An 11551-nucleotide genomic window follows, 5' to 3' on the forward strand; every position below is an offset into this window, starting at 1 on the left:
TGGGTCACCGGGGTGGGGGTGAGGGCTGCTTGGCTGGACCCCTGGACTCACCCCCAACATGTGTATCTCCCACAGCAACGAATTGATGCGCATGTGCTGGCACTTCAACCCCAAAATGAGGCCGACCTTCCTAGAGATCGTCGACCTGCTTAAGGACGACCTGCACCCCAGCTTTCCGGAAGTTTCTTTCTTCTACAGTGATGAGAACAAGGCTCCTGAGAGCGAGGAGTTGGAGATGGAGTTTGAGGACATGGAGAGTGTACCCCTGGACCGGTCCTCACACTCTCAGAGGGAGGACGATGGGGGGTCCTCGCTAGGCCGAAAGCGGAGTTACGAGGATCACATCTCCTACACCCACATGAACGGGGGCAAGAAAAATGGACGGGTCCTGACTCTGCCACGGTCCAGTCCTTCCTAACAGCGCCTGTTTGGGGGAGGGGATCCCACCTTCACTCTCCTCTAGTTTGAAGGTCTCCAGAAAACTCAGGATTTTCCCATGACTCTGCCAGTGTCCAGTGGAGCTGAGAGATCATTGCTCTCCGCTCCTGTTTATGGTACAACTTAAAACACATCTGTTTGATTGCCAATCTGACTAGGGATCAGAATGTAACTGTGAACAGAGAGGGGAGGGGTTTCCACAACTTCTGTCCTTTCCAGCAATGTTGGCGCCAAGCCAGGATGTTACTTCTTAGTTTCTAGTCAATTGAAAGAAAGCACCTGTTTTTACAAAGGATTTTTTTTTTTGGTGGACGGGGGCTGGTGTGTGAGCTACAGTATAAAACATAAAACTTGTTTGTGGAACAAAAGTTTGAAAGAAAGAAAAAACACACAAACCCTGTTCCAGTAGAATTCCAAGCTTTATGGAGTGAACTTTAGGAAGATTTGTCTCATTCAGGCTGAAGAATTTTTTTGTTTTCCTTCACAAAAGTAGTTCCTCAAATTGACCAATAGCTGCTGCTTTTATACTTTCGGTAAGAATCTGCAGTCCCAGCGTGCGTGTGCATGTGTATTCAGGGTAGACACGACTGGTGTTTGTGTGTGTTGTGTGTGTGCGCGCGCAGAGCACTCATGCTGAGATGAAGGTTTGGGGATTGGCTCATGAAGGTTCCACTTTTCCAAGTGTGTGAGCATCCTGGTTCCCCCTCCTTCCTTCGTACTCACTGGGAGACTAAGCCCTCGACAGGTTCTCACGTGCCCTAGTCCAGCCTCAGGCGTCTTCTCTCCCTTAACTTTGGTGATAAATGTTTTTCCAGGAGCTGAGGGTTGGTTTGGAATGATAATGGATCTTTTCAAGACCAAACAAAGCCAGGACCTAAAAAAAGAAAAAGAAAAGGAAAAAAGTCTCCCGAGATGATGAGTTTTGAGAATATATTTGTAACATATTTAATTTTTTAAAAATCTCCAATCAGCCTCATAAGTTATTGCCTGTTTCCTGGTTTGGGGGAGGGCTGGTGTGTTAGGCCCGGGTGGGCATGGAGAGCTAGGCACCAGGGGCCTCCTTGCTTGGTCTCCAAAGCACCTGTTTTGCTGGGAATAGCCACGTTCGCTGCTAACCCTCTTGGATGTGGGAGGCCACGCTGAGGGTGTGGGCAGTTGGGTTTGATGGATGGTTAGGTTTCTGCTTGGGTAAGCTGGAAGCCACCTGGAGCTGAGCCCTGCCTTCGAACATACTTGTGGCTCTTGGACGTCCTGCTTCCCTGTGTGTGCCTCACGCCCTTCCTCACTGGGCGTGCCTATCCTCCGGTTATTCTGCAAACACGACAAGATCGGATCCTAACGTGTCACGGCACAAATGGACTGGAGAACACTAAGCAGTCTGAAGCGAGAGATACCTATCGGTCTGTCCTCTCCGTCCTCCGCATCCGACTGTCCTCAGAACTGACTTCCCAGAAGCTGCTCTGTGCTGTGACTTCAGCCGGGCCAGGTGTGGGGCCTGAGCGGAACTCTCAGGTGCTTGCGCTGTTGCAGCCCCTAAGAAAGTAGAGCCCGGGGAGGAGCCGCCAAGGACCTTCACACTCCCCAGAACTTCTGAACCAGCGAGAATCCAGTTTCTTCCCTTCGGGGAAAAGAACCACAGCTGCTCAAATAAAGAACACAGTGAACTTGTTACGTTGGTTCATCGGAATCATCACCCTGGTTACCCCCGAGTGCATTTTCTCACAAGTTTTTGATGACTTCCTCCTCTTCTCTCAGGAGTTGTGGGCTTAAGAACAGATAGAGACGCAGTGGTGACCTCCAAACTCCTCAATTCCTGATGGAGAACGCAGGGAGACGCAAATCCCAATCGTCTGCTGCTCTCTCATTTATAAGGTTGAGAAATTAGAGCACGTAAAAGATTTCTGGGGAGCCTCTGTGGCCATGATTGGGTACAAGGAGCAAGAGTACAGAAGTTATCTTCACCAAATTTATTCTCTACATAGAAGAGGGTCTGTATGTACATTTTAAAAAACCACGTAGATCTAGGTATTATGTTCTTTTCATAGTAAATTAGTAGTGGCTGTAGACGACACTTGCAGCAATTTTCACATTTTTCTAATTCAGAAAGGTTTTCTTACATTAGGGGGAAAATAATTTATTTTAATATATAAAATCACTGTAAAAATCATTTTCCTAAAAAATGGAGTGCACGTCAATTTTTATCACAGAAAAATAAACAGGTGAATGTGGGCAATGATTCTTTCCCAGCACAGTCTACCTCAGCACTGTGAGGATGAGGTTCGATAATGGACATTTTTGCGACTTCAGAATTCTGCCAGGATCCAGCCTGAGTCAGGGAGAGTCTGTATCGGCTGATTCCGAATGCCAGGGGCCAGTCAGAAATTTGAGGGAGGGGTTTGGGAGAAGGGGTGGCCTTCTGTGAGCATAGATCCTTTTTCTGGCAGATAATCGTCTTCTCGGATTTTAATCTTCCTTCTGATTTTAATCTTCCTTTTTTTTTTTTTTTTTTTAAATCTCCATTGACACCATGCTTCCCAAACAGAAACCAAATGTTGTGTCATTGTTGTGTATCTGATGAGTGGGGTGCCCAGACCTGAGCTGCTCACCTTTGGAGGGAGGTGTTGCTCTCTGCCCTAGGGTAAAGCAGGTTTTGTTGCAGAGCTGGCATCTCCTTGTGCCACTGCATCCCCCTGAAGTGAGCACCAAGGTGCCGTGGCTGTTCCCTTAGCCCCACCCCTTTCAGACTGAGATGCTGTTTGGGGGTGCATCAGATCACACTCGTGGGCACCTCACACACAAACACGCAATGCACTGTCTCCTAGGAGGTGTGCTGAGAAATCCCAACCCCAACCCACCAGCTTGCTGAAGACATTTCTTAGCAGTGAAACCTTGCAGCCCCATGTTGTGGTTTGGTGATCTCTAGCGGATACCGTTTGACCTTGTGGGGCTTTGAGAACCGTGTGTAAGTCCTGACAGGGCCGCAGGGCTATTATCATAGTCGCCACACCTTGCTGCACTTGTCATACTTATAAGGACTGCCCCTGCGGATGCCCTTGTCTCTGCTTGCCCCGGAGAGGTGGGATAGAGTGCTGGGCCCCCTTGGGAGTGGGATTTTACACACTTGACAGCTGTCTCTGCTGTTGCAGTGACAAGTGTGAGCAGCTGTTGGATCACAAACCTCCTTTTGCACCAGGCAATGTTGACTTTGTTCCTAGAAAGTCATGGTTGTCCTGGGGGTTGTGATGGCTTACAAAGCAACAAAGCCAGCTTAGGTTGACACTTTTTGTTTGTTTTTAAAGATGTCTCGCTATTATGAAAACCCTTTTCAGCCATGTGCTGAAATCCACAGTTCATTCTGAGACGAGAATACCAAACATATTGCTTTCTCCCTGGACCAGTGATGTCAAACACGTGTCTGGGAATGTTCATATTCTGGGAGCTGTCCTGGGTGCTCTCCTGCCGTCTCAAGCTGGTAGGAAGGGAGAAACGCCGCTGGTTCTCTTGGAGAGATGTTGAGCACCACTGAGAAAATGTGGGAATTGATGCAGGGCTCTGCACACGCAACCCACGACCACAGGAGACGGCTGCTCACGGATGGACAGAGCTGTCACTGTCTCCCACAAGAGTGGACAGGATGCCCTGAAATGTACTTGTTGGGTTGGAAGATGTTTATTTGCAGCTGTCATAACATTGGTCAGGGCATGGCCCCTGCCAGCTGTCTGAGGACGTGGATGTGCTGTAGTCTCAGCGACAATCATTTTACTACTTGGGTGGAAGCTTGGTATTAAAGACTTTTGGGTGCTTTTTGGCGAGCCCTTGACCCCTCAGGCTATTCAGAAAGGATGGTTTGCTGGGGGTGGGGAAAGGAAATGCTGATTGTATATATGGTGCATGTAGAATGGTGTCCTTTCAGAAAACCTGGAATGTTTTCAGAATATTGATTTATGCCAGAGGTGAGGTTGGAAATGGACAGAACAGATTGGCATGCGCTCTTTTCAGACACACAAAATAAGGGTCAGGGGCTGCAACTGAAGGTGAATGTTTCCTTAGGGTCCCCCAGAAACAGGGAAACGACGTTTTGCACTTGCTGTCACCTCATGCCAGTCAAGGCCCAGACAGCCTCCAGCCAGATTGTTATTTGGGCAGGGGCCCCAAAAGTCCTTGTTAAAAAACATCATGAATCTGAGGCTCTCCGTTCCATTTGAGAAGGAAGGAGCAGCCCCGAAATGAGTGTGTGCACACAGACGTTGACAAGTGGCTTAAGCTGTCCCACTCTGTGTCTGGGGAGGGTTGCTTCAGCCCTGTGTGTGAGCAGCAGACACCTCCCGTCCACCCTCAGCCTCACAGGATCAAATGTGCCTCGGCTTATGTGGAAAACAACTTGGAAACACAAAACACACCAAATAGCTCAATTACTATTTTCAGTGTTTTCCTGTAAGAGCCAAGTAATGCCATGTACAGAATATGCCTTCTTTGGGGGTGGGGTGGGGGGGGATTATTGAAATAGCTCTGCATGTAAAACATGGGGTAATTACCTGTTTATATGAAAATTCTGAATAAATTATCTGAAAATAGTCTTGTTTCTGTGTGGCATTCTAGCAAGGACCTATGAACTGTGTGGTCATGTGGCTATGGGGTGGGCTATGCCAGGAAATTGTGGAACAAACCCCTAAGTCCTTCAGAGCAATGAAGCAGGAGGTTAAATATTGTCACCGGCAGGGCTGACAACCCACTGGTACCTACCTGCACAGTTGAATTGGTGGTTTAAGTAATGAGCTGTTTCCATGCCAGTTGGTGTATAACTGCTCCCTCAGGGACCCCAGACCTGCCATGATCCAAGCACTAAGGGGTTCATTCCAAGAATACCAGGGGACCTCCGGGATCTTGCTCCATTTCAACATGCTAGAGATTTACATATTAAGTATTTAAAATGTCATCCTGGGAACACGGGCCTGTCCCCAGGGTGGGTGGCCAGTGTGCCACTGCAGATTGCAGGAGGGTTTTGAACAGCCTTCTTTGAGCTGAATACAGTGTGCCGTGGGTAAGGACACTGACTCCCTGCCTTCAGCAACCTGTGTGGCTTTGAACAAGTCACATAATTTCTTGTGTTAGTTGTTGCTGTGTAACAAACAGTCCCGAAACAGTGGCCTAAAACAGCACACATTTTGCCCTAGCAGGTGGGATGGCTCATCTTCTAGGAGGCTCGCTGGGGCTTGTTCATAAGGTACACTCCTGGATGAGAGAGCAAGCCCCAATATTCAAGCACTTTCCAGAGTGCTGCTTGTATGGTGTTTGCTACTGTCCCGTTCCCCAGGGGCTGAGCCCAGTCAGCATGGAGTGGGGGAGGGGAGGGGCCGTAGGAGGGTTGGATACAGGAAGGTGAGAACCAACTGGGAGTCCATCCTGCAACAGTCCCCTGAACTCATTTTATCCATCTGTGATTGAAGATGACAGACCCTACTTCATATGACGGTAGTGAAGACTGATTGAGGTAAAGCTTATCTTCACGCTCCTCCTGGGATGTCCTCCCCACACCCCCAAACCTCTCTAAGTTTCCTGTTCCCTAACAAATCGATGCCACTGCTAATTGGGAGTGGCGGTAGCCTGAACGGTGCCTCCCTGGGTCAGTGAAATTCAATAGCAGCCTCTTGGGAAATGAAAATTTTTTCTCCCCAGGAATGAGTCTCAAGGATGCTTGAGTCTCAGGACGAGCAGGTGGGTGAATGGCCTGTTTGTCTCCTGGTTAAGTGACAACAGTGAAGCTTAGCAGGGGCCCTGGAGCCCTGGCCTGGAGGGCAGGTGCTTGTCTGTCCACAGGGTCCTGAAGCTTCATTCTGGGCCTTGGATCTCAGGGGGACTGCTTGCGAGAGTCCCAACCAGTTAACAGGATGTGTCTTCCTAGGCCACACCCAGGCCCCCTCAGTGAGCACCTATGGGGCAGGGCCTAGGGTCCTCTACCCTCAGTGGACTTGGCTGGCTCTGCTTGTTTCTCCCTGCCTGCCACCCGAAACATTCCATTTGTCTTAGAGTGTCAGGCATCTTCCCCAGAGCCTCTGCCTGGCTTTGAATCTGTTCTGCTGTGAGGAGCCCTAAGGACTTCCCTATGTTCCAGTCCTCACCTGTCCGGTGGGGATGCTAACCATCCCTGCTTCTTAGGGCTGTTGTGGGAGAGAAAACAAGTTTGTGCCAGGCATGCAAACAGGGCCTAGCTGAGCAAACGCATGGGTTTTTTTTTTTTTAGGCACCCCACGTCCATCAGGACCACCTGCTATCAGAACAAATCCACACCCCAATACTGACGACTATAGAGTGTTCCAAGATTTTGCGTTTTCGTTGCAGTTTTGTAAAAGTTGCAGTGGTATTCTGGTACATCATCTCAGTGCACGGGTGATGAGGCGGGCCGGGGGTTTATTTGGCATTTTGTTGCTCGAGTTGGGTCCTGTGGTCAACTGACATGTATGTTGAAAGAGGAGGAATCTTCTGACTGGGTAGGTAAAGCAATTTGTACCCTAAGAAGAAACGGTATCTGCAGGTTATGAAGCAGAGTACTGATCTCACTGGCTGCTCACTGTGGTTCTAACAGTAAGGGAACGTGTTACCTGTTGGTTTGTGGTTTTAGGTGAAACGCTGCCATCTTCAGAGCTCATTTAGGAATTAAAAGGGTCTCTAGAGGTTTTTTGTTAGTATTAGGAGAGATGGATCAGAGTAGCAGGAGATCCTAATTCAAACGGACTGCAGCAGCACTTTCAGCCCGTGTGTCATGGCACGCTGGTGTGCTGCAAGCATGGTTAAAACGTGCCGTACCTGACTGGTCAGGGGCACTGACTGCTTTTCCCTGAGGATGTCAAATGAAAAATGACAACAGCCAACACAATAGCTGTCCAGTGTGAATGAATCAAAATGATACCTATTTTTTGCCAGATCAGCAAAAAATATATTTTTTGGTGTTTCACAAAATTTTAGTAACTAGTTTATGTGTGCCATGAGCTGAAAAGGGTTGGAAATACCTGGGGTAGAGGAACTACAAAGTCATATGATGAGGACCCTTTTGGATTTAGTTTTGGCTTTCTCAGTTTCATCCCCACCCCCTCCCCCTCCCTCTCCCTCCCCCTCCCCTCTCCCTCCCCTCCCCCACCCCCTCCCTCTCTCTCTCCCTCACAGCAGAAAGGCTAAGAGGACTGGGATCTGGAGAGAGACTGTCAGATTTTGAATTCCAGACCAGCTGTGTGACCTTGGGTAAGTCACTTAACCCCTCCGTGACCTCATGTCTCAATTTCCTCATCTGAAAAATAGTGTGGTAGCTCGGGTCCTCCTAAAAGCAGACCGCAGAACAGAATCAGAAGTATGGATAAAGCAGGGGGCAGAAGTGGTTCTCAGCGCAGCTCTGGGAAAGTTTCTGCCAGGCCAGTCGGGCTCCCCAAAGCAAACATTGCCTGTTGAAGGATTCCTGCACTGGGTAGAAGTGCCCGCGCTCTGGTACTCCTTTCCGGCTCAGTCATGGTGGGCAGCAGCCCAGGGACAGTGTGACTTCTGGAGATTGTCCGTTTACTGAGACCCAGCAGGTTCTCCTGAAGGGAGGCCTGAGCAATGCATTTCCATGATGGCAGGGAGCGGGGTGGAAACTCTCTTTGTGGGGATGGTGGGAAGGTGAGATGAGGGAGCACCTGAAAGCCCTTAGCCCAGCACCTGGCTATAGAAACACATAGTTTGTATTCCATTTTCTTCCCCCCGCCCAGCTCTTTTTAAAAAAACTTTATCTTTATTGTTGAAAGTATTACAAATGTCCCCGTTTTCCCCATTGATCCCCTCCATCCTGTACCTTCCCCCCAGGCCTGTACCCCACTATTGTCTGTGACCATGGGTTATGCATATATGCATATAAGTTCTTATGTTAATCTCTCCCCGCCCACCCATCCCCACCTTCCCTCTGAGATCCCTCAGTCTGTTCCATGCTTCTATGTCTCTGGATCTATTTTGTTCATTTGTTTATTTTGTTCATTAGATTCCACATATGAGTGAGATCATGTGATACTTGTCTTTCTCTGACTGGCGTATTTCACTTAGCATAATACTCTCCAGGTCCCTCCATGCTGTCTCATACAGTAAAGGGTCCTTCTTTTTTTACAGCTGCATAGTATTCCATGGTGTAAATGTCCAAGAAGATGCTTGATATGATTTCAATCTTGAACTTGTAGAGACTTGTTTTGTGTCCTAACATGTGGTCTGTCTTTGAGAATGTCCCATGTGCATTTGAGGACAATGCATATTCTGCAGCTTTGGAGTGGAATGTTCTGTAAATATGAATTAAATCCATCTGATCTAGTGTGTTATTTAGAGTCACTGTTTCCTTGTTGATTTTTTGTCTGGAAGATCTATCCAGTGAAGTCAGTGGGGTATTAAAGTCCCCTAGTATGACTGTATTGCTGTCAATCTCTCCTTTAAAGTCCTCCAGAAGTGTTTTTTTGTTTTGCTTTGTTTTTCCAGCCTATATGAGTCTTTGTTCTGAGGTGGATCTCTTGTAGACAGCATATATTTGGGTCTTGTTTTCTTATCCATTCAGCTACCCAGTGTCTTTTGATTGGAACATTTAAGCCATTTATATTTAAGGTTATTATTGATAGTTACTTATCTATTGCCATTTTATTTCTTTAGGCCTATGTTTCTCATTCTGTTTCAACTTCTTATTACAGCAGTTCCTTTAACATTTCTTGCCATGCTGGTTTGGTGGTGATAAATTCCTTTAGCCTTTTTTTTTTTGGTCTGGAAAGGTCTTTACTGCACCACCTATCTTGAATGATAGCCTTGTTGGGTAGAGTAGTCTTGGTTTCAGATCCTTGCTTTGCATTGCCTTGAATACTTCATGCCATTCCCTTCTGGCCTGTAGAGTTTCTGATGAGGAATCAGCTGACAGCCTTATGGGAGCTCCTTTGTAGGTAACAGATTGCTTTTGTCTTGTTGCCTTGAAGATTCTGTCTTTGTGTTGAATTTTTGGCATTTTAATTATGATGTGTCTGGGTGTGGGCCTCTTTGAGTTCTTGCTTGAGACTCTCTGTACCTCCTGAACTTGTGTGACTTTTCCTTCACCAGGTTAGGGAAGTTTCCTGCCATTATTTCTTCAAAGAGGTTCAGTTTCCCTGGATTACTTTCTTCACCTTTTGTGACTCCTCTAATGCAAATATTGTTACATTTGATGTTGCCCCACAGCTCCCTTAAACCGTCCTCCTGTTTTTTAATTTTTTTTTCTTTTTGGATTTCTGATTGAGTGATTTTTTTCCCTACCCTGTCTTCTAATTCACGGATCTGATCCTCAGCTTCCTCTAATCTGCTGTTTATTCCCTCCAATGTATTCTTCATTTCTGCTATGTCATTCTTAATTTCCTTCATAGTTTCCCTATCTTTCCTCATCATCCTTACAGTTGGTATTCTGAACTCTATATCTGATAGATTGCTTATCTTCATTTCACTTAGTTCTTCATCTGGATAATTCTCATGTTCTTTCATTTGGGCTTTTTTTGTTGTTGTTGTTTGTTTGTTTGTTTTGTTTTTTGTTTTTGTCTCCTCATTTTGGCTCCTATTTGGATTTGTTTCTATGTATTAGGTAGATCAGCTAGGGCTCTCAGTCTTTTTGGAGGATCTTTTGCGCAGGTCAGTGTCAGATGCTGTTTGTGACTGGCCTTGGGTACTCTGTTTGGAGCTACCAACAACCCACAGCTTGAGGTCCCCTCTCCTGGGGCTGGGTGCATTTGGACAGGACCAAGATGCACACCAAAGTCTGCTTTTCCAAGGCGCAGGTCCAGAAGCAGATCAGGCAAAGACTCAAAGCATTTTAAGTTTCACTTCTGCCTGAAGGCTGATTAATCTGATTATCTTAATGAACCTCAGGCTGTAGAAACTCTACAGGGTGGGGCGGCTGATTGTTTTCAGTCTCTTAACAAGCCTCAGGCTGTAGAAACTCCTCAGGGTAGGGCAAAAGGTTTTCTAGCAGAGTGGGGCAATTGCTTCTCCCCCAGGCAAAAGCTGCTTGGAAGGTAAATGTCTGCCTGGGAAAGATGTCCTCTGCAGTATGGGGGAATGACGTGGCACAGGAATCTATATGGGTGCTCTCTGAGTTTTATGTCCAGAGCCCATATCCCTAGACTCTCCTCATATAGCTCCAGTCCACTCTGCCCTCCCTCTGCTGGAGCCCAAGGTGAGTGGCTGCACACGAAACTTTGTGCATTGGCTCTTTAAAAGAGTGCCTGCATATCCAGCCATCTCTCCCTGGCAGACAGAAACCTGGCTGCATTTCACAGCCAGATGCTAGGTGGCAACTTTTTCAGTTCTGGTGCTCTGGGCTGGGGAGCCCAGCTTGGGGTTTAGGCCCCAGAGTTCTCAGTGGGAACCCTCCACAGCTAAGGTATCCTTCTGACCTTCACCTGCTGCCTGTGAGAGCCCAGCCAGTCCTCCCATGACTCCATACTTACAGCCATACCAGTCTCTATATGGTCTCCACTTTTTGTTCTTGGTTATGAGGGTGCTCTCCAGCTCCTCTTCAGTTGCAGTTGATTATTCAGGATGTTTTTTCTGTATTTTAGTTGTAATTTCAATTTGGTCCTGGGAGACTGTCAGTGTAGCTTCCACCCAGTCTGCTGCCATCTTTAATCTCCTAGCTCTCGACTTCTTTTACATTTTTTAGGAGGAGGGATTGTAGAGGGAACTCTTACATGACCAAACTTTTGTGTTTTTATCAGGTGCTGTTGCTTGAGTCTTCCATGTAGAAATGGTTGATGCAGGGGCTGCTGGAATCAGACACGGGTGATTCCAAAGTCTCTGAAGTGATGTATGAGAGGTCTGTTTGCATGAACCATGTTTTTTATTTTTTGCAATTTTATAATCTTGGACATCTTGCTGACCTAGAAGACACTAAGACACTGATGTCTCAGATTTAACTAACTTTTTTTTTTCCTCCAACAGATTTATTTTTGGGTGAAAGGAATGGTTCTTGAGGAGGGAAAATATGGGGCAGAGAGGTATGAAATAGAAAATAAATACAGATGTAAGCTGTATTGCTAATTGTTTTATAGCCACAACAAGTGAGTATAGAAAATGGTCTGTATAAAACAACACAATAAAG

General features: G+C 46.9%; 1 protein-coding gene across 2 annotated transcripts in view; it reads left to right on the forward strand.

Annotated features, from left to right (window-relative positions):
* Positions 1 to 5012, forward strand: part of INSR (insulin receptor) — a 151874-nt gene extending 146862 nt beyond the window's left edge. For both annotated transcript variants that reach the window (XM_087816272.1, XM_087816273.1), the window contains exon 21: positions 76 to 5012. In XM_087816272.1, the coding sequence (XP_087672398.1) occupies positions 76 to 418 (343 nt within the window). In that variant the 3' untranslated portion in view covers positions 419 to 5012. The remainder of the gene's footprint in view (positions 1 to 75) is intronic.
* Positions 5013 to 11551: the final 6539 nt, after the last annotated feature.

The sequence above is a fragment of the Miniopterus natalensis genome, chromosome 4 (genome assembly GCF_054644295.1).
Source record: "Miniopterus natalensis isolate mMinNat1 chromosome 4, mMinNat1.hap1, whole genome shotgun sequence".
In the NCBI taxonomy this organism is placed as follows: Eukaryota; Metazoa; Chordata; class Mammalia; order Chiroptera; family Miniopteridae; genus Miniopterus; species Miniopterus natalensis.